This window comes from Pan paniscus, chromosome 7 (genome assembly GCF_029289425.2).
Source record: "Pan paniscus chromosome 7, NHGRI_mPanPan1-v2.0_pri, whole genome shotgun sequence".
In the NCBI taxonomy this organism is placed as follows: Eukaryota; Metazoa; Chordata; class Mammalia; order Primates; family Hominidae; genus Pan; species Pan paniscus.
In genome coordinates this window covers 16788469-16812142 of record NC_073256.2, presented here as the reverse complement: position 1 = coordinate 16812142, position 23674 = coordinate 16788469, and the positions used below count along the sequence as shown (strand labels likewise).

The 23674-nt window shown below is 49.5% G+C and overlaps 1 protein-coding gene across 4 annotated transcripts in view; it reads right to left on the bottom strand.

The window, feature by feature from the left end:
* Positions 1–23674, bottom strand: part of MYOM2 (myomesin 2) — a 178365-nt gene that overhangs the window by 81963 nt on the left and 72728 nt on the right. For 3 of the 4 annotated variants that reach the window (XM_063606634.1, XM_008959672.6, XM_034965559.3), the window contains 5 exons: positions 17525–17643; positions 16085–16240; positions 9734–9872; positions 9440–9597; positions 7773–7865 (listed from right to left, as the gene is read on the bottom strand). In XM_063606634.1, the coding sequence (XP_063462704.1) occupies positions 7773–7865; positions 9440–9597; positions 9734–9872; positions 16085–16240; positions 17525–17631 (653 nt within the window). In that variant the 5' untranslated portion in view covers positions 17632–17643. The remainder of the gene's footprint in view (positions 1–7772; positions 7866–9439; positions 9598–9733; positions 9873–16084; positions 16241–17524; positions 17644–23674) is intronic. The other variant, XM_034965560.3, reaches the window with a different exon arrangement.

Below are 23674 nucleotides of genomic sequence, written 5' to 3'. Positions count from 1 at the left end.
TTCCCCTCCTGCTGAAGTTCAAATCCAGTTTCAATATGTCAGATAAAACCATCTGACCTCCCTAACTGCTGCTGCTCAAGGGGCAGATCACACACCAGAGCCCAGTCCGGGTAGATTTTCAAACCAAGAAGATTATCTTCTAGTTCACCATGGAGGAATACAAGCCGAACTACAAAGCCATCAGCAAAGCTACAATTCTAGCCTGAACTCATTAGAGGCTACGCTGCTATGCTATTTCCGGATCACCACAGGCACAGCCATGTCCCCAGGTGCAAAGCAACAGTGTGTGTAAGACACATAAAAACCCCTTAAGTAGAGGCTTTCTCCAATGCTAAGCATTAACAACCTGTGCTGATCTACCCGTATAATTCACACATAACACTCACATACGCATCCCCACAGGGAGCGCAATGTGCTGCTGCCTCTCAGAACATGCCTGGGACTGGGGTCCGCGGTGGAAGGAGGAGGGGCTTCTCGGCAGGACCCGTGGGCATTGCTGCATTTTGTTTGTTTACTTTGTGCCCATGTTACTTCTTCTAAATAATAAAACCATTATGTTTTCAAAAATGCATTCTCCAAACCCAAATTTATTCTTCTTTTGGGATTCGTCCTAACCCTTCCTCTACAACGATCCCACCCCCACTAGCAATAACACAGCAGATGAGAGAAACAAGGGCGACAGCCTCCCACATGGAAGGATTCGAATGCCAGAGTATATGGAAGTGAGCAAGGCGGTCTGTAAAATCTGCTTGATTGGAATCTGCTGACCTGGAGCCTGTCCTGTGAACGCACAAGCCAGGTGGACTCAGATTCTCAAGGAGGGAGCCATAAACCAGAGAAGCACAGAGCAGGTGCACGGGCAGTTCCCGTGCAGGAACCGCTGGACGTGACCCTGCTGGACCAGGGCAGGACTCACGGGATGTGACCCGGCTGGAGCAGGGCACGGGCTGTCCCCAAGCCCAGCACGTCACCGTCATGACCAGTTCCTCAGTGAGGAGGGGTGAACGCCTTGACCCACCCTTGCACTCGAGGAGCGGGAGTGTGGGCTACATGGACAGGGCTCCAGCCAATCCCCTCGAAAACCCTGCTGCTGCCTGTTAAGTAACATCAACAGCGTTCAACTGTGCCCCTGCTCTCAACTCGAATCTCCCCCGTGTGCTGCACATTTCTTCCTCCATGTGTTTTAGCCATTTTTAAACTGTGGTGTCAGTGTAGACTCAGCTCATCACACACCTGTCAGGCACGAAGCCCAACATGAACCTTACGCAGCCACTTAACTCATGGGTACCGGGGCCTCAGGCAGAGCTTCTCCTACTACCTCTATGTAATTGGATAATATTCTGAGATGTCAAGGTAAAAATGTTTTCATTTGCAACTGCTTGTCTTGGATTCAGGATTTTTTTCAATATTGGGCAATGAGAAGAATAGAGAATAAGAAGAAACATTGGGCAATAAGAAGAAATAAGAAGAAAATCCAGGGCAAAAATAGTTGCCGAGGCTCTTTTTTGTTGAGATGGAGTCTCTCACTGTCACCCGGGCTGAAGAGCAGTGGTGTGATCTTGGCTCGCTGAAACCTCCGCTTCCCAGGTTCAAGCAATTCTCCTGCCTCAGCCTCCCGAGTAGCTGGGATTACAGGTGTGCACCACCACACCCAGCTAATTTTTTGTATTTTTAGTAGAGACAGGGTTTCACCATGTTGCTCAGGCTGGTCTCGAACTCCTGACGTCGTGATTCACCTGCCTAGGCCTCCCAACATGCTGGGATTACAGGCATGAGCCACCGTGCCTGGCCTGCCAAGGCTCTTACACACCTGCAGCTGCCAGCCTCAAATTCTCCTTCCAAACTGGTGCCTTCATGAGACCAGCCCGATCATTCTTATCTACTGACTATATAATAAACACATTGTGCGTATTTTAGACTTCTAGAATACATGTATTGAGCACCCACACTTGACTAGTGTGACTTTGATGATTAAATAAAACAGTGTACTTGAAAATATTTTGTGGTTTTATCATATAATGTTAATCTTATACATTAGTAACTAAGAGATAATAGCTGAATTCCTGAACCAAAAGTTCAAAGATGATTCCTTCTGGCCTCTCCTGCACGGAAATCCCTCCTCGCCCTTATAGTCCTATAAAGCAACACAATTTCTAAGTCTTTTGAGAACTGCAATGAACTGCTGTTTCACAGCTCCTGGGCAGGGGATAGCTGGGAGGGGTACAGGAAGGGGATAAAGCTTGTCTAAGAATGGAGGAAATAGGATCACTGGTGCCAGGAGAGGAGAAGGAGGAGGGGGATGGAGGAGAAGGAGGAGGGAGATGTGTTCCCCAGGCCACGGCCCCCCTCGCCAGCCAGCAGCCTCTCCCAAAGGGCATGGAGCTTGTTTTTCAATTGACTTCAGGCATTAAGATCCCAGGGGAGTGCAACCTCGCGCATTAGCACTGATTAGCTCATCAAGTCACCAATTAGCACTTGGTGCTCAGAGGCAGGAGCCACTGGGGGAAGAAGCCCTCCATCCGCTTCGCCTCCCGCAGCGACTGCAAAACGCATGGGCTCGTGAGCATTGATTCCGCACTCATTCCGAAGAGAGCGCTCTCCTTCCTTCTGTAAAGAAACCCGTCGCCGGAGCAAAGATCCCGACCCACTGACCACGGCGGTGGCCCCACTCCATGCAGGGTGCGCCCCGCTAAGGAGCTCGCGGTCACCCCCAGGGTGGGCACGGGTAAGTTAGGCCTTCTGTTTATGGTTCCCGCTGCCTCACCTTTTCTCTTTCGCCCTTGTTTCATACTGTATGAAGTGTATTGGAACACAGGTCCCTGTGTGGGTTATAAACAAACGCAAAGACCTGCCCTGGGAGGGAGGTAAGGGCACCCTTACCCTGCCTCCCAGGGTTTGCCCCCTGCCTGCCCCGAGGCCGGGAAGCAGGGGGCCTGGGCAGACGACGGAGCAGATGCAGGAGGAAGGGCGGCCACTCTCGCGGAGACTTCCTCAGCTTAGCCTGTGTCCACTTGGGATTTGGAGGCAAATCACAGCTTTGGCCCATGGGCAGTTTCCAAAGGACCCACGTCTTCCTCCCCTTCCCGAGGCCCCACACAGGCACTCAGCTCACCCCCAGTCTAATTCCAGCCTTTGCTTCATGCTGTGAGAACTTGCAAGCAAGTGAGGGAGAGGCAAGGGTTTTATTTCCTGTTCGGACAGGTTACCAGAATAGATGGAGAGAGTCTTCTCTGGTCTCAATTTATACAAACGTCCACGGTGCCCTTTGGCATCCCAGAGTCTCTGTTTGAAGGCCCCTAAAACAACCCCCTGGGAGAAGCTGGTTCTGTCCTGTCTTAAAGATGGGCAGCCATAAGGTTAAGTGCCATATCAATTCTCATGGGCAGCTGAGGCCTCATGTCCTCAAATTATAAGTGGTGATGACGCTGGATTTATAATTTAATTAAATCAAAATTTAAATATCAAGCTCTAAAAATAAAGTACAAAAAAAGTTTCACCCTAAAATCATTCAGCAAAGAATGAATGGGGAGTGAGCATGTTACTTATAGAAAACCAGATAGATTGTTCTATTATAAATACTTTCATAAAAATATGAGAACATCATATACTTTGAAGAATGAGGGCTCACATCATGAGTCCCATGGGAAAATCTTATGAGCATATAAAGCAGTGTCAATTACAAATTTAAAATAAAATAGTACCAAGGGGGAGCTTCTTTTTCAGCACTTTAAGAATCCAGCTACCGTGGCCAAGGAATATTCATAGGAATAAATGTCACTCATGTCACAGAAGGAAAAGCTCATTCCTGAGCCAATCAAGAGATGGGTGCCAACACATTCCGCCACTGAAAATGGCCACAGATCGGATGACCGGTGGCTCAGCAGTTTGGTATGAACAGCTGAGACAAGCTGTAATTTGTGGGTTTATCTCATTGCTCTTTTCCCGAAGAATATTAACAGTTCATCTGTTTGGAGCTTCCTAGGACCAACAAGAATACTGAGACAAAAGGTGGTCTTGGAAGTTTCCTTTTCCCAAGTTTCCCAAATATTTGCATATGCAGGCAAAATCCAAGTCCCTCAGAGGAGACCTATATTACGGGATCATTGACTTGTGGTATTCCGGGGCGGATTCAACGACTTTATCTCACAAATGAGTCCATTCCGTTCAAAGCCCATATGGTGCCCAATGTAAAGTTTAAATGTTGCCAACACCAGTGTCAACGTGACGTTTTTCATTCTTGAGAAAGGAATATCATTCTTTTCTTTTTAAAACAATTATCAGAACACAGCTTGGGAACAAGCTGATCTGGAACTCAGACCAACCTACTTACCCCTAAACAGTCACAGCACACACAGGGTAGAAAGCAGACAGCCCCACACACCTATGAACTGTCCAAAATGAAAGCAGGTGGTCTCTTTCTAGACATGACGGCCTATGGTCTATTAAAACTCCTACAACTTTCAGAAATCCAAGGAGAGAAAGTTTCTCTCTGAAAAACTTGGAGAGGGCCCCAGGAGAGGCATCCTTTGCAGCCTGTGCCTAACTCCACTGCTCACCCCAGGGCCTACCCCGCTGTGATGGCCACAGCTCTGAGAATACTTGGACCCCTCTCTTTCACTAATGCCCAATCGAGCCCAGCAGCAAATCCTGCTGGCTCTGCCCTCAAAAGCTGCCCAGAGCACCCACTTCTTCCCACTCCCCTGCTCCCTCCCGCTCCCAGGCCTGTGGTCCTTCCCGGATTCTGGCAAGGGCTCCCACCAGGCCTGCCAGGCCCTGCAGCCTGTCTGCAGTCAGAGTGATCCTCTAGAGGTCAATGTTACATCCTTCCTTCTCCCCTCAGCCCTCTGGGGTCTCCCCGCCTCCCTCCAGCAAAGCCAATGTCCTTACAATGGCCCACGGGGTCCCCGTGATCTGCAGGGCCACTGGCTATGCCTGTGACAGCTTGTCCCCTGCCAACCCCCCAGCCCTGGACCCCCAATGCACCTCTCAGAGCCTTTGTGCCAGGGGGCCCACCCACTCCACAGCTCTGGGTCCTCTACTGGCCTTCAAGCCTTGCTCATGTGATATCTCCATGAAGGTCCACCTGGCATCTATTTCACACCACAATGGGCCACAGCCCCCTCCCCTCACCCAGCACTGCTGCTGTGGCTGGCTGTGTCCTTCACTCATCAATTGCCTCCTGATGCCAGAGAGTGGGACCTGGAAGGCGGCATCCTTGTCTTGGCCCCTAAAGCCTCTCGAACATCCAGGAGAGCACCAGGCACACAGCAAGCTCTCTGTGAGCAGGGCCAAGGAGCCCGCCAGAAGGAGAGCTTTCCTAGAGAAACCCGGATTTATCTGGAGAAATGAGGTAGGATGCCCTGCAAATTTCAATCTCAACTATTGCCTTTCAACACCCAACTCTAGTGAATCTGCAGAGGGTGGACCATTCCAGCAGGACAAAGGCCCCAGGCCCCATGCAGGCTCCTGGGAGGAGGAAGCAGGAGGGAGTCCCACACACAGAGGAGCTGGTGGACCCCCTGACTCGGGGAGGGGCACCACCAGGCAGAAGCCATGCTCAGGCCACCAGGATGAGCATCAGGAAGAGCTGGCTGAAGCCACAGCCCCAGGTAGAGTCGGGAACAGGAGGAAGGGAAGGCAGGAAGAGGAAGAGTTGGTGAGGATGCTGGGGGAGGGCACAGGGCAGGAGCCAGGCAGAGGGAGAGAAGCCAGGCAGAGCCCAACTTTCTGCCAGGCTGGACAGGGACAAAGACTAGTCCCTTACTAACCACCAGGCTGGAGGGGACAAAGACGCCCTCCCTCACTAAACACCAGGCTGGATGGGGACAGAGACCCCCTCCCTCACTAAACCGGAGACAGCTCCTTGCAACCCTCTTCCCAGCCAGGCCCCAGGCTTGGTGGGCCCTCAACAGTAAGAATCCCACCAGCTCAGCCCAACTCAAGCCCCTCCCTCGATAGCAGATGGGCTCCTCACCCCTCCATCCCCAGGGATGTCTGATGGCCCCAGCCTGCCTTCAGCCAGAACCCTGCTGGGGAGGCTCGGCCGGAACCCCCTCACCCCCATCTCCCCCTAGTAATTTCCCATCCACCCTACCCTACTCCTTGGTCTCATTCCCACTTTCCTGCTGTACTCAGAGCTGAGCCCGGTTTCTCTCCCCCAGAGCAAGAATCCCTCCCTGTGGTCCTTGAAGGAAGTCTTTCTTAATGTCCTTAACAAGTGTCAGGATAACTTTTTAACAGGATCCAATGTATAAAAGCTTTAAAAAACAAACAAACGAACAGAACAAGACTTTCATTCCAAGCAGGCTTCTGGGGAGAGGAGGCGGGGATGATCAATCAACATTTGCGTTCACCCTCCTGAGCTCCTCCGAGCTCCCTCTGGGAATTAGCAGGCACCTTTTCCTCTGAAGAACAGAGGCCTAACAATGATGCACTCCCTGCTTTACAGTTTAGTCAGAATAAAATCAATAAAATCGTATATTCCAATGTCTCACTTATTTTTTACCTTATTTATACAAACATCCCTCATGTTTTCCTAGAAGGGATTTGATATAACTGACTACACACACAAGCACACACACCCCACACCTCCCGTTATATATATAAACATATATAAACACAATGTGCATCTTCTTATTGGAGTCTCACAGTAACTCTTTTAGTCCTATAGAGAAGATAAAATTGTTACTATCTGTCTCTTGATAATTGTTTTCAGGAGGCGTTAATGGCTTATCCAAAGTCACATGGTAAATGTGGCCTTCTGGCTCCTGGACAAGGGTGTGCTCCTTAAGTTCAAAAACAGGCAGTCAGCTTCACTGGAAAAATTAACATGAGAGCCATAGGAAGGTGCCACAATATACTACTGCTGAAAAAAGCTGACTTGTGTAATGTCAGGGTCTTTTGTGAAAAGTAAAAACCGTGTATGCACAGAAACAGAAAAAGAACAGCAGGGTCTCGCTTTTATTTAAAAAATGAAATGTGTGGGCCGGGGGCAGTGGCTCATGCCTGTAATCCCAGCACTTTGGGAGACCGAGGCAGGTGGATCACATGAGGTCGGGAGTTCGAGACCAGCCTGACCAACACGGTGAAACCCCGTCTCTACTAAAAATACAAAATTAGCTGGGCGTGATGGCCCATGTCTGTAATCCCCACTACTGGGGAGGCTGAGGCAGGAGAATCGCTTGAACCTGGGAAGTGGAGGTTGCGGTGAGCCGAGACCATGCCATTGCACTCCAGCCTGGGCAACAAGAGCGAAACTCTGCCTCAAAAAAAAAAAAAAAAAAGTGTGTGTGTCACGTGAGGAAAAGAGAAATGCCAGCTATACAGCAACATACTGACCCTGGGTGCTGGATGTATAGATGATTGTTTTTCTTTTATTTGTCTACATTTCATATACTTTTTTGATTTGTTATAAAAGAAAATAAAGGTTATCATTCTTTGAAGAGTCTGAACTTAGGGTGTGTTTCTCGAACCTGGCAGGAGGTGTCAATGAAAGCTTCTTGCACTGCCTTTCCACCCAGATGCCATTACCTTTCCCTGAACTATCTACTGTCTTTATTCCCAGAGTTTGCATTCCTCTGGCCAGACACTAAAGAAAAACCAAGGGAAGCTTCCAACACCAGTACCATTAACTCATAAATGCTATTTAAAGTCACCCGGGGTGCAAACAGACAGGTGTGATTTGGCCTCCAGTTACCCATCTGACTTCTTCTTTGGGGTCTGCGATGCTGATTACTGGACGCCAGCGTCCAGAGCCCCCACCACGGCCATACCTGTTGATCTCCAGTGTGTGTACGCCATAGTTGCTCTCAATCCTGTACTTTCCCGGTTCAGCCGCCTGGCAAATCAGACTGCCATCTTTGTACCTAAATGAGGGAGGCATGTTTTTAGTTTAAAGGCAGAGTTGTATTTTGTGTGTGTGCAATTCTGCCCCAGCTCCCCCGCGCCTGCTGCCCATTTCTGCAGGTTTCCCTTAGAGCCTCAGGCAGGAGGAGGACAGAACCCTGACGGTGAGGCCCAGAGCTCGCACTGGTTTTGCTTTCTAAGGCGAGAGCAGCGCTTTCCTCGTTCAGACTCTCAGGGGATTCCCCATCCGGCAGATGAAACACCTGCCTGACCTTTGTTAGGAATTCAGGACTTGTCATTCCATAAGAAACACTGGGTGCTGGATCCCGGACCCGCCTACTTAAGCTGCAGTGTAGCTAGTGTCTCAGGGAGTTCTGCGGGACCTAACGCACTGACCCTGGTGAAAGGAAGCTGGCTTCATGGCTCCATCCAGGAGGCAGGACCACATCCACCCCAGCACCTCCGCATCAAGAGCAGGCGAGCCTCAGCCTCCCAAGCCTGTCTTCCAAAGAACCTCAGGATCCAGCCATCAGCCACGATACGCCTGGTCTGTGGCTCAGAGTCCCAACTCCACGTATAAATGCAGGTAGATATATGTATAACTTTAGCAATATATGTTGATACACGTATCAACATCAGCCAAGATGCGCCTGGTCTGCAGGCCAGAGTCCCAACCCCGCACATAAATGCACATAGATATATGTATAACTTTAGCAATATATGTTGATACACGTATCAACCTCAGCCAAGATATACCTGGTCTGTGGCTCAGAGTCCCAACCCCGCATATAAATGCACATAGATATATACGTATAACTTTAGCAATATATGTTGATACAAAAAGGGTCTTGAGGGCTTAAAGATGTAATTCTTCAATTACCACAGCTTCATTAACTGCAGATCTGCAGTCCCAAAACTTTAGAGTTTACGCTTTCCACTTATGAGTTTTCCATATTGAAAAGCAGACTCTCCAGTTTTGTGTACAGTCAGCAATCATGCACGTGCTCTTGCAAACAGGACAACAGCCATGATCATTTCAGGGTAGTGACTTTTAAACAATACACTCTGGTCAGGCATGTGGCTCATGCCTGTCACCCCAGGACTTTGGGAGGCCGAGGCAGGTGGATCACTTCAGGTCAGGAGTTTGAGATCAGCCTGGCCAACATGGTGAAACCCCATCTCTACTAAAAATACAAAAATTAGCGAGGCGTGGTGGCGTACACCTGTGGTCCCAGCTACTCAGGAGGCTGAGGCAGGAGAATCACTTAAACCGGGGAAGTGGAGATTGCAGTGAGCTGAGATCACACCATCACACTCCAGCCTGGGCAACAGAGCGAGACTCCATCTCAAAATAAATAAATAAATAAATAAATAAACCCTCTGAAAAATTTGTTGACTCAATGTCATGAAAATAAAAATGTTTGCATATGAGTTAAAGTGAACGCTCAGAGCTTCTATAAACATATTTCTGCATAGAGTTTCAAGGTAAGTGGCCTCCAGCACAGTTTCAATGGCGTTTGTCTCCTTAACTGGGGTCTTTCTGAAAGAAAACGCAGAATGGACTTCTTCACCCCCTGGGAACAGAGCCCCTCACCACTGCACCACGGGCGTGGGAAATCCTTGCACGGTGAAGCAGAGTTTCACAGACATCCTCTCCCAGACGGTGTGGGATCGCAGCCGCACCAGGATCTCAGGAGCCCTGCTTATCCGCTCTTCAAATGTGTGTCTCTCCCAGGCCAGCTTGTCCTCCATCTGCCCCGAGAAGCAAGGATGGTCAGGTTCCCAGGCAGCGAGCCAAGCTCCACCCTCGGCCCCTCGAGCACCATGCAGACAAGCTAAGATCTACTCCACGCTTCCCAGACACCCAGCCACCCCGAGACCCTCCTACCATCTGCTGAATGGCGTATTTGTCCAGCTTGTCGCGGGCCTGGGAGCGTGCCAGGTGGACACCCTCCTCCAAGTGGGCCAGCTCGCTGAGGAAGCGCTGTCGCTTGGCCTCGCCATAGGCGGCCACCAGGGACTGGTACCTGCAGGAGCCAAGAAGCAGCCTCAGTTGCAGGAGTCGCGGAGAAAACCACGTGGCCCCTGAAGGCTGGAAAGGGCAGGCCCATTCTCTCCCTAGGGTTTCCTTAAGTGCATTCAAGAAGAGAACAGGAGAAATGCTACTTCTGCTCATTTGAATCTATCTTCAAGAGTATATTTTGGTGTGTGAATGCCATGCGTGATGAAGTTGTAAAGAAGAACATGTATGTGATTTATTAATAAAAAAATACAGGAAGTGCCTGCCCCAACTTTCTTTCACCACTGACAGTGCGCAATTGCAACCGCTTGGAGGCCCTAAGAGATGCTTTGGAGAATTGCTGTGAGCAGCAAAAGACAACAGGCACCCACTCAGAGAGTCGGGAAGTTAATCTGAGGCTCTTAAAAACAGAGACATTGGTACTCATCTTCGTGTGCACAGAAACTCACATGCAGCAGGTGCTCAGTAAAGACAGGGCAACTCGGGAAATCAGGGAACTTCTGTGGATTTATCAGACAAAGGGCTTGATGCTTTCCCAGGTCTGAGACTCCAAACTGTTAGGTGCCACTAGGCTAACGGTGCTATTGAAGTCAGTTCCATGATTTGAAAATTTAGGAAAATGGTGAGCTCCCCATGTGTGAGTTTTCCTCTGCAGGGCAGCAAATAAAAGCCATTTATTTTCCTGAGAAGGATGCAGTTTCTGAGTGATTTTAAGACTGAATTAAAGTATTTTGAGTTAAAAAATATACAGATAGGAATGTCTGAATGCTAAAAATAATAATAATAAATAAAGGATTAAATAAAGGATTCAGCATCTTCAGTCCTTAGGGACTCAGAAATGTTCACATCGTCGCGGCTCACATGCCATCTTGTGAACCCCACAAATCGCACCCCAACACGGCCAGGCCTGGGCTGCCTCCATGCTCTGAGATGCTCTGGAAACCCTGCAGCAGCTCTTTCAGCCTCATCAACCTCCCTCACCATCGCGTTCCCAAGGTCCCAATGAAATTAGGACACTCGCTGCTCTGCTCCCCACTTGGGATTCTGTCCCACTCGTGAGAAACGTCTCACTGCCATCCCTTTCAATCAAAAGTCTATCCTTCCTCCAACGCCCATCTGAGATGCCATGTCTCCCGTGGAGCCATCCCTAATCCTCTCCCCTGTGTCTTGAACGCCAGACCTCCGTTTATTTCTCTTAGGGCCTTTATGATCGTAATTTGCATACATTTTATCCTTCCCAGGAGAAAGGATTGGCTACTTCTCACCTCTGTATTCCCCAGCTTCAGCACACAGAAGATGCCTCATAAATACTCAGTAGTCTAAGTTAGGCTGGGGGAGGTTCGTTCCCGAGTGGCAGGGACAGGAAGCTGCACAGACGGCCTGGGAAGGAGGCGGTGGAGGGCAAGGTGGCCGAGCCGGAGCGCCGCCTGCGGCACTGAGCGTGAGCCACCAAGAGGCTGCTCGGCCAGGGCCACATCGCACAGAAAGTCCCGGTATCGGAGCTGGAGGGGACCGTAGCGTCACGGCTGTCCAGAGACCTGGGGAGAACTGAGACCCGCTGCAGGTTGGCGGTAAGGCCTGTCCGAAACCCAGGGTGCAGGGCCTCTGTCCGAGGTGCTTCCACAACCCCACACGGCTCCGATGGACCAGCGCTTCCCCAGCAGCGATTAAGACTAAGGCCTGGTGTGAGGCATTTGGGAAGTTCGCAGTCAGAATTGCAGAAGTCTGCGGCCTCTTCGTACAGAAATGAGGTGGGAGGAACCCTAAAATCTAACCATGAAAGGAATGTGGATTTATCTCCTTAGGAATCGGGGACCTCACCTCGCACCTCCCTGTCCCCGCTCCGACCACACATACAGCCTTTCCCTACAATGTTTAGGGAACAGTCTCTTTGGGCCTCAGCCATTCTGCATGCCCTCTTGCCTGGGGTAGATTCCTCCCAACCTCTAATGGGCTGGCTTCTGCTCCTCCTGCTTTCAGCACAGGGGTCTCTCCCTCAGAGCCTCTCCCCTGGGGCCACCCTCAAATCACAGCCCTGCGGGTCTCTTTCATATGTCCTCATCCTCCTCCTGCAGAGCACGTGCCACCTCTGTAAGCACATGCATGTGCATGTTGAATGACACCAGCCCTGTCCTGTAACTCTGAATCCCAACAAAGCGGGAAAATGCCCTCTTCATTGCCCCAGTATCCAGGTACTTGGTTCCCCCAGAATCCAGGTACTTGGTTACCCCAGTATCCAGGTACTTCATTCCCCCAGTATCCAGGTACTTGGTTCCCCCAGTATCCAGGTACTTCATTCCCCCAGTATCCAGGTACTTGGTTCCCCCAGTATCCAGGTACTTAGTTCCCCCAGGATCCAGGTACTTGGTTCCCCCAGTATCCAGGTACTTCATTCCCCCAGTATCCAGGTACTTCATTCCCCCAGTATCCAGGTACTTGGTTCCCCAGTATCCAGGTACTTGGTTCCCCCAGTATCCAGGTACTTCATTCCCCCAGTATCCAGGTACTTGGTTCCCCAGTATCCAGGTACTTCGTTCCCCCAGTATCCAGGTACTTCGTTCCCCCAGTATCCAGGTACTTCATTCCCCCAGTATCCAGGTACTTCATTCCCCCAGTATCCAGGTACTTGGTTCCCCAGTATCCAGGTACTTCGTTCCCCCAGTATCCAGGTACTTTATTCCCCCAGTGTCCAGGTACTTCATTCCCCCAGTATCCAGGTACTTGGTTCCCCCAGTATCCAGGTACTTCGTTCCCCCAGTATCCAGGTACTTCATTCCCCCAGTATCCAGGTACTTGGTTCCCCCAGTATCCAGGTACTTTGTTCCCCAGTATCCAGGTACTTCATTCCCCCAGTATCCAGGTACTTCGTTCCCCCAGTATCCAGGTACTTGGTTCCCCCCAGTATCCAGGTACTTCATTCCCCCAGTATCCAGGTACTTGGTTCCCCCAGTATCCAGGTACTTCGTTCCCCCAGTATCCAGGTACTTGGTTCCCCCAGTATCCAGGTACTTGGTTCCCCCAGTATCCAGGTACTTCATTCCCCCATTATCCAGGTACTTGGTTCCCCAGTATCCAGGCACTTGGTTCCCCCAGTATCCAGGTACTTCATTCCCCCAGTATCCAGGTACTTGGTTCCCCAGTATCCAGGTACTTCGTTCCCCCAGTATCCAGGTACTTGGTTCCCCCAGTATCCAGGTACTTCGTTCCCCCAGTATCCAGGTACTTCGTTCCCCCCCAGTATCCAGGTACTTCATTCCCCCATTATCCAGGTACTTGGTTCCCCAGTATCCAGGTACTTGGTTCCCCCAGTATCCAGGTACTTCATTCCCCCAGTATCCAGGTACTTGGTTCCCCAGTATCCAGGTACTTTGTTCCCCCAGTATCCAGGTACTTGGTTCCCCCAGTATCCAGGTACTTCGTTCCCCCAGTATCCAGGTACTTCGTTCCCCCCCAGTATCCAGGTACTTCATTCCCCCAGTATCCAGGTACTTGGTTCCCCCAGTATCCAGGTACTTCGTTCCCCCAGTATCCAGGTACTTTGTTCCCCAGTATCCAGGTACTTCGTTCCCCCAGTATCCAGGTACTTGGTTCCCCCAGTATCCAGGTACTTGGTTCCCCCAGTATCCAGGTACTTGGTTCCCCAGTATCCAGGTGCCAGGTGCCAGGAGGAGTTCTAGGAATATGTGTTCAAGAAATGAATGATATCGTCAGATGTCCTGCAGGGAACAAGCCTTCTTACAGGGGAGTGAATCCCACCAAATTGCAGGGATCGAGAAGACAAAGCTTGGTCTGCGCCACGCAGCACTGTGATGAGTTTAAAGGTTCGGATGTCCTGTCTTGACACCGTTTACTTTTCTATGGGCCCTTTATGTTTGAGTAACAAGAGCCTCAGCTTATTCTTAGGTCAATAGCACCACTATCCTCTAACCCTCCACGATTCAGAATAACTAATTGGTCTGGAATTCCTCCCACAGCCAACCCCAAGTCAGGACATTCAGGAAATATTTCTGCCGGCTGATGATCAGTTGACCGTGACTTCAGCCCACGTGTGCACAGTAACGTCATTTGTCAGGCACTGATTGTAAATGACAAGCCCCGGGACAGGTAGCTTGCAAGATTCAGGGAGGCCCATTTTTCACTGGGACTGAAGGAAGATGTCAGAGGGACATTTCCAATGGGCCATATCTTCCAGAAGGATGTGTTGAGTGCCTTCAGAGCATCAGGGTCATATCTTCCAGAAGGACGTGTTGAGTGCCTTCAGAGCGCCAATGTCTCTTCAGTATTTATTTGACACAGGGACATCAGCAGTAACTCACATCAGTGAGCCCACAATTTCATCTTTTGCAAAGGACCAACTTGTCCAGCACGCTAAACTAATATCCACGTTGGGAGGTCAGGGATAAATACATGCTTGTGATGATGCTTGCAGCCCGTGAGAATGGTGAATTCTAATAAGGGCTGGAATCCATGGAGCTGCTCACATCACTCAGCACGGGGCTCACTCATCCCTCCTGGGCCCTTCTGCATGACGGTGATAGGGCAGGCTTCACAATAAATCTCAATTAGAGCTCGCCCAACTCACTGAGATCCCCACGACTTATGTTTACCTTTAAAGGAGGAAAGAACGGATTTCAAAACGATCTTCCCCATGGAAGACATGCACATGGGTTAGGAGAATACAACACTGGGGGGCTGCTGAAGAAAATCTCATGGAGAGCGTGAGCCGTGGGCTCCACACAAAGCTGGGAAAGCACCTAGCCTTCGTCCCCCGTCTCTAGTACGTCCAAGACAGACTGGCATTTAACGTGAGCATCAGAGATGCAGTGAGAACATAACCCCTTCTCCAGTCATTCAAATCCCTTCTTTGAGTCAGTTTTGGTATTGCAAGAGCATAGCCCAATGTGTTTTAGTACAATTTCCAGCAGCCAAGGCTGTCATGAAAGTCATTGCTGCCAAAACCATAAGAATCACAGTAAGCCACTCACTGTTACCGTTTTACCAGCAGGGAAATTGAGCGATAGGAAGTTTATGCAATATGTTCAAGTTCACATCAATGTTTAAATGATAAAAATAAAACGATAAGCTCAAGTATTCTATTGTAGCCCCCAAAACCTAAATATAGGTAGAAGAACCCTTTAATCCAATACATAAAAATCTGGATTGTGTTAACATCTACATTTCAAAGAGATTCTTTCACAAAATAAATCTTCACTTTACACTAGAATTCATTTACATGGCAAAATTATCCTATGACATTTTTAAAAATTCAATTTTTTTTAAATAAATGTTAACCTTCGTTAACCTTCTTGGCTATACATTGTTTATATTCAACAGATGACTTCATCTTTCTGAAACTTTCAAAATGAAAGATGTTTACTCAAATCTTATTTTTCCTTCAGGTTTTAAGTGCTTTGAAGATATAGAGAAAATTCCCAGAAGCAGCAGGGGGAGATGAGGGAAAAAATATAGCAGGTATAAAACAAGGCACCCGCGAACGTTTAACTGTTCACTTCGTCCTTAAAAGATCAAAGCAATATCACCACCTGTTTCTCCGTCATCTGGAAATAATTTTAAGACTGGCATTTTTATTAATCCATCCCGTTCCCATGACATTTCACCCCACGAGCTGCCTCTGTTGAAATGTAAAGCATGACAATTTATAGAATCCCTTCCCAACTCTTTAGTTTCCACAAGACAACTGTTTAAAACCCTGGCTCCCGCTTAGGAAGATGACCTTGCTTGAATGTGCACCCCTCCACGGCTGTCCCTGCATAGCTACAGAGGTTGCAAGTGGAAATTGAGAATTACTCTCACACTGCTAGATCTTGATGTTTTCACGTGTGCTTATCCTGCTCTGTCTGGAAAGGGACTGAGCTTGGCTTAGAAGCCACAGACCCTGGAGCTCTAAGCCTAGCTGGGACGTGCGTGAGACATGGAACCCTGGACAGTGGCGTGAGCGCTCTGAACAGCAACACTCTCTTCTGCAAAATGGTGGGAAGCTGGTGCCCAGCAGTTTTCTTGTTCAGATTAATTGAGATAATGATGGTAAAGAGAAGCAGGTGATTGGGAAACAGCAGCATTCTCCCTCTCACCCCAGGCATGGCCTGTGTTCCTTGATCTTCCCTCTCAGCTAAGGTCGCTCTTCCCTCCCCACCCCACTGTCCCTCCACTGTGACCCCACGCAGGGCACAAGTGGAGTCAGGGAAGCCATGTGCTCACCTGCTTCTGTTCTCCTGCTCCTCATCTTCCTGCGTGCTCACTCGCTTCGCACAGACCCTGCAGATGGTTCCTCCCAGGGACGTCTGGCTGGAGGCTCTCTGTGAAGGCGACCGCTGACTCAAGGACTTCTGGGAAGATGCCTGGGTGGAAGCTCGCCTTCAGCAACATGGACACGATTAGGAGATGCATGCCCAGGCACAGTATGGAAATTTATCCTGACACACATCACTTTCTCTCTACACACCCCAAACCACTGGTATATGCAGAGCACACACAAACACACACATGCACAGGCATATGAGAGGCATGCACCTACACACATATATGCACACATGCACACACATGCATGCATATGCACATACAATACAAGCGTACACATGTGTATGCAAATAAATGCATAAATGCAAGGACACGCCTTCCCACAAGCACATGCACACGCATACACACAGCGCGTGCACACATAAACAAACCTACACAAGTGTACACACACTTGCACACAGGCAAACCCAAGCCTGTGTCCCTGTGTGCCCACACCCATACCCCGCACATGCCCGCCCTGGGGTGCTTTCTCCCTGAGCTCACTGAGGCTGGTGCCACCTCCCCTCAGAGCCAGCCAGTGCCGGCCACAGTCCTTCTGGCTCCACGCCACGATTATATATATCTTGAGGGATTTGAGACACCCCAAGGCTGCTGGGAGGGGCTGCAAATGTTTGGCTTTGTTTGGCACAAGGGATGGCAACTAAATAAAAGTACTCTAAGCGTTTCTAAACATAGGGTGTGGGTGACATGAGGCAGGCACCTGGGCTGCAGAACGCCTGCCCGTGGTGCCTCCCTCTCTTCACCACAGCCTTCCAATCAGCCCATTAAGATTGCAGATTTGCTGCTACACAAACAGTGTCCATGGGGGCGTGAGCTGCCATCCTGTATGAGGCCATCCCCGAAAAGTTTCCGGAAGATGCAGGTGCACACCAGCCCCAGAGGCAGGGATTCTTGATCTCGGCACATCCATGATCGATGTAGCAAAATCACTAATATTGCCTCCCATTCTGTCTTTACTCTGCCACCCATTAACTTCTCTCCTACCGACAGCCTTTCCCACCAGTTTCAGTCTCATTGCTCTTTATTTTGGGTGGCTTTTTAGATCCTAGTTCTGGAAGGCATGTGATGAGCAGTAAAATCAATGAGCTCATACAAAGGACTTCCTGCCTCCCCACCTCAACCAGGAGCTGAACTCGGCCAGCAGGACCTGCCAGAACACTACGCCAGCTCCACACAGTGCTGCTCCGTGGCAGGACCTGGGCACGGGAGAGGCTGCCATCCCTGCTCTCTGACTCCCTGCAAACCAGTGCCTCTCCAGGGCTGACAGAACTGGAAAAGCCTTTAAATATCAGATCGCCATAATCAAAGCTCTGCGCGTCTCATCAGCGAATGTCAGCTTACTTTTTTGATGCATATTCGTCCAGCAGGTACCGTGTTTGAATATTACGGTAGGACTGGTCGAAGTGCCTATGTCTCTTCTGGTAGAAGGGGACAGTCACAAGGGACATCTTGGCGTGCTCCTACAAAGAGAGTCACACACAACACTGAGCTCCCTCGCAAGCATCATGAGGCCTCTGCCATTTCTGCATCATTCCAAAGGGGAAAATGAACTCCAGTTAATAAAACCCCCTTGGGAAGGGAAAAAATGAAAGATTACATGGCCAGAAATCACCTTAGCCCAGCAGTCAGGAAGCCTATTAACTTACCAGGGACCCAACTTTATTTTTTGTTTTCTTCCATAACAGTTGGAAGATTGGGCTGGTGTTTCATTTCACTGTGAACTCAACAAGTATTCCTAGAACCCCTGGTGTGTTCAGGGCAAAGTTCAAAGCAATGTAAGTGGGAAGTACAAAAATAATTAAAGCAGATTAGAGAAGTAAACAAACACTTAGAATACAAGAGAACATACGATAAGAGCCAAGAGCCCGGGGGAGGTAGAAGGTGTCCTGGGCATGGCAGGAGCCCAGGACGGCCGAGTGGCCCACGAGGCAGGTGACATTTGAGAGGAGCCTCGGTGGACAGGTGGGACTGCCAGGCGGAGGTGGGAAAGGAGGGCAGCCCATAAGCAAAGGTCGGGGCAGGAGAATCCAGGATCGTGGGAGACTTGCACGGTAGGTGTGACCAGAAATCACTCTGGAAAGACACAGCCACAAGCGGAGGTGGCCGGTGTCTGCATGGGGAACCGGCAGTCGCTCCACCATGCAAAGGGGGATGTGGAAAAAGGGACTGGCTGGACATGCCCCCTGGAATCTGCCGTCTGAAGTCTCGCTGGTTACGGTAGACAGGCATAGCAGGAGGTGAGCAGGAAAAGTGAGGACGGAGCCTGGCATGAAAGCCTCAGGGAAGTGGGAAAATTCGAGAGTATGGATGAAATTCTCCCCAAACAGGAGATCAGCGAGTTCCATCTTTTTCTCTGGGAACTTGCAGCATTACAGGTATTAGACATGGCAATCTGCTGTACATGTTCACCCAAAACACATAAAATGCCAACATGCTGAGTGACTTGATCATCACGGCAAAGTTACGTAGGGACCGTATTCCTAAATCTCTGCGGTCATTAATTTCCCAAACAAGGTGCAAAAGGACTCACAACCTGAGCTCCATTTTTTACTTTTCTGTTTAAACGACGAGGATCTGTCCTTATTTAAAGACAGAACTCCTCGGCCAGGCCCCATGGCATAGCCCCAGGGTTGCCACCCACATCCCGGGCCATGGGTATGAGACTTGGGTGGAAAAAGCCAAGGGCTGCTCGGAGATGAATTTCTCATAGTTCAGATCTCCAGGGTACGTGCTAGAAAATCTACCACAGTACATAAATTGCTCCTTATGAGCAGAGTTCCTTTGAACTCTGTGATCTCCGAGAATCACAGTATTGTAGAACTTGGAAAGATCACTAGCGATTACCCAAACTCCTATTCTACAGGGAAGAAAACAGGACACGAGGGCCAGAAAGGAGAAATTCTTCCCCAAAAGCATGTAGAAGAGGCTACCCCTGCCCCAAGGCCATCCTTATTCTGGGCCTTTCACACTGCCACACTAACTCTCTCAATATTGCCTCTTAAAATCCAACTAGTCAACCAACCACCCCACCCTGGGAGGGCCCAGCCGTGTTTTAGAGTGCACCAGCATGCATTCTACTCCAAGGATATAACGGAACGTTTCACCTCATAGAACACAATAAAAGCAGCCGGGCGCAGTGGCTCACACCTGTAAACCCAGCACTTTGGGAGGCCAAGGTGGGTGGATCACGAGGTCAGGAGATTGAGACTATCCTGGCTAACATGGTGAAACCCCGTCTCTACTAAAAAAAATACAAAAAATTAGCCAGCATGGTGGCGGGCCCGTGTAGTCCCAGCTACTTGGGAGGCTGAGGCAGGAGAATGGCGTGAACCCGGGAGGCGGAGCTTGCAGTGAGCCGAGATCGCGCCACTGCACTCCAGCCTGGGTGACAGAGCGACACTCCATCTCAAAAAATAAAATAAAATAAAAATAAAAATAAATAAATAAATAAATAAATACATAAAAGCATATCTCCTCCACCCGCCCTGATATTGAAGGCGGCATCATAGTGCAGAGGTCAAGCACCCAGGTTTTGACGTCTGGTAGACCTGGGATCGAATTCTGACTCCAGCAGTCTGATGAGGCCTGGGGTAGCTTCTAGCTCCTCTAGCTCTGGCGTTCCATATTGAATCTGCATCATGCCTGGCCCTGGCCCTGGTACCAAAATTGGTAGCTGTCTCTGTTATGCTGCTGCTGTTATCGTGGTACAAGAATTCTGCAGACAGGAAAAGGTATCTGAGAAAATCTATGTATTGCTTTACTATTTGAAATCTCCCCAGATGCAGCTCACTGGGATTTTCCAATGAGTTAATCAAGGTGGATCTTCAAGAAACGCTTCCTTCTCAGAAACCCATTTACTCTCTCTGGAGTTCACCAGCAGGGTGCTGGGAAGAGCTCACTGAACTGAAGTCGGGCCAAGGTTGCAGAAGACGTTTCAGCTTCCATCCGGTTTCCTATCCAAGGTTCTTCTGGGATCAGCCTGACGAATACCAGGCAATTCCACTCCAGCAGACGCATGAGCAATCCCCAGTACCTGCTATTGCAGCAGGGGCTCATGTGTCATCACAGTATTTACTTACACTTACGTTGAGTTAAACCTCAGATGTGTTTGTATTTCTTGGTAAAGGGAAGAGTCAAAATGTGACCTATTAGGTCAAAGGAGAGAATGAGCTACATTGAAATAAGAGGAGAATCGCCCTGGATGGAAATCCTCCTCCTTAGACCTAAGACCTGGAAGAATGTGAAACAGCTCAGGTCTTGAGAGCTCACAGACTAGCTATCCTTCAACCAGTCTGTAACGTCCTGTCCAATGCTCCCTATGTATCACTGACTTGACACCCGGTCCTGTGGGCCTGGAAGTCTTCAAACACTTCACGTGTGAGGGGCTACACTTTGTAGTGCTTAGCAAGGCAGAGCTGGGATCACGTGTGCACACTTCCTGCACTCCTCACTCCAATGGTACCTTACTGTGGAAGTCTCCCCGGGAAGTCTTTGGATGGGGGTAACAGGGCACTTTGCCACGTTTATCCCCACATGTATTCCCTGCTCACTTCACGCTCAGGACCACCAAAATCAGGAGGTGTCAGAGGCTTTGCAGAATCCATCAGCCTCAGTTCATTCCACAAGTATGGGGTCACTTGTCATGTGCCAGCCAAGCCTAAATCAGAACCCTTGGATTTCAACAATGAAAACACCTTAGAGCTCCTGGGTCGGGAGAGTAGCAAGCTCAAGTCTTCTGCGCATTTGACTCCCAGTGCCAATGTGCCCTCAACTCCACTTTTATCAATCTCATGCCCAACCCAGAAAACCAGCAGGACTGCACGTCCAGCCTCACCTACCCTGAAGGTGTGTCCCCGCCGCAATCTCTTCACTCCTTGGGGGAATTCCTATGTTAGAACTTCCCCAGTGTCCCTCACCCAGCCTGGGCCACCACCTCCTGGCCGGGTGTGATGATGTCTTTGGAAGCAAATCCCCACTGACTCAGCACGTGCTGGGTGCCTGCAGCCCTGGCAGCACAGGGCCCTTCTGAGTGGAGGGAACCCTGGAGAGGACTTGCCAAATGCACCCTACAGGTCGAGCATCCCTTATCCAAAATGCTTGGACCAGAAGAGTTTCCAATTCCTGATTTGTTTTTCAGACTGTAGAATACTTGCATTTATACTTACTGCTTGAGCAACTCAAATCCAGAAATTGGATACTTGAGATGCTCATGTAAGCATTTCCTTTGAGAATCATGCCAGCGCTCACAAAGTTTCAGAATTCAGAGCATTCTGGTTTCTGATCTTCAGATTTGGAATGATCAACCTGTACTATTTATGACACTATAAAGAAAATGACAGGACCTGGGCCAATCAGCTCCCCAATGTCCCTCCACTGTCTACATAGAAAGCTATTTTCCTTTTTAAGGAACTATCTCAGGCATGTGTTAAATACTCCCTACACACACCAACCAAAAAAAAGAAAAAAGAAAGAGAGAGAGAAAGAAAGCACCTTTTCCTCGCAGGGTAGTTTTTGATGTGAGTCCCTGGGGCTCAGGGGCATTGGGAGGCTGAGACTCCAGTGGGGACCTGCTGACCTTGAGCTCAGGGGCCTCCACCTGCTCTGCTGTAAAACAGGGGGCTGAGTGAGGTGGCAGCTAACAGTCCCCCAGCTTGGACAGCCTGTGTGTAGATAATCCTGGAGCCACGCTGTACTGTTAGCACAGACCGTCCCCAGGGAAATATGACTCGCCCGGGTCACCGGTAGGGCCACGGCTGAACCCAGGCGCCAGCTGACTCTCCTGACAGTGTCCAGCCCACTTTCCACCACAGCCCAGCTCCCCGGCCACTCCCGGAATGCTCCTGACACGTTTAGGAATCATGACACCAGGATGAAACGCGAGCCTCTCCTCCAGTGCAAGGGACCATGTGTCTGATATCCCCATCCTAATTCCTTCCTGCAAACAACGTGTGGAGCCCATTCCTCATGTCACCAGGATGGGTTTTAATTTGCAAAAATGTTTGAAGTACAAAACATTGACTTCCACTTAATGAAGGAAATTGTTTGTACAGTTAAAAATGTCAAAGTCAATAAATACACCAAATTAAAGCATTCTAGAGGGGAAAGGGACTCCCAGACACTCAGCGTTGGCCTGTGCCACAAGTGGCTAAGCCCTTGGCTCCCAAGACAAGTTTTAGCTTGGGACTTGGTTTATTAAATAATGCCTTAAATTATCTTTGTTCCACGCTTTCTTTGAGTCCTGTTTTACTTCTACTTAGTAAGAAAGGAATGTGAAATGGAGAATTAGAAAAGGCCAGGTGTTCCCAGTGATGGCAAACCCCTTCCTTCCGTTTGCCTCCCGTGCCTTCCATGTGCAACCACCCAGCCCCACTGTCTTTCTCCAGCAGCTTGCATTTCAAGAGCACACCCTGAGAAGGCACAGCCTCTATCAGCGGAATGGAGCTGAAGAAGTCTGAAGGGTCACAACACACCCAACAGCACAAAGAAGAAAACAGCCGTAAGAACACTGCTATTTTTGGGCAAAAACATGCAAGTCCTGACAAGGATTGTTCTCTTTCCCATACCCTGGATAATATAGGCTAGGTGTAAGCTGAATGACCCTCCACTTTTTTTCCCTTAAGAAAATATCCAGTTTTATTATTTCACACCTTTATAAGTCAGCCCTCTCCTCGGGGGAGGCTTTCGTTTCTGAGAATCTCACGAAACTTGCAGACATCAGTCCACTGTCTGGGGGGCCCCTGGGGCCACGATGAGACCAGGGCTAAAACCCAAAGCACACGCCGCAGGGTGCTAAACGGCACTTAGCAAAGACCACGGCTGTGGGAAATAAAATGTTAGTTGAGCATAAAACCTCGTCAAAGAAATACAGATCCCAGAACTAATTGCTCTGTTTTCCACAGTAAAGGGTGCCTGCGAAGGGGTGCACTGGCTCTCTCTTCTTGACCCTGAAGTAGAGGTACTTAGAAAATGTGAGTGCAGAAGTTACCGGTCCTCCCCTTAAAGCCACAAATTAGAAAAGGCAAGAAGAGAAAGACACTTACCCAGACAGAAAGGAAAATTGCAAGGAGGAGAGAGAATTCCTGACCACCGGCTCACCAAGCCACCCACACTCCAGCCGAGGAAGGCAGAGCTGACTCGTGCAAAGCAAGCGCCTGTGCCTCCCTCCCGTTTAAGGTCTGAGGAGCTGCTATATATAGACGCCCGGGCCTGCCTCTCCTCACATCAATACCCACATCGTAAATCACCAGCCTGACCTCAGGAGGAAAAGCTTCTTGTTCAAATTGAGGGCGGGGGAAATCATGATTCAAAACTGTAATGTGTCCTTTCTGAGTCCCAAAGTGCACTTTTCCCAGGAAACCGGGTGTGACACTTCAGCCCCCGACCCAGAAAGAGAGGGCAGGGCACTGATTCCCCACGCTCCCTCCCCGCAACTCTCCTCCATGAGTTCTAATCCTTACGTGTGAATTCTCAGACATATCTTCAATCCTTTCG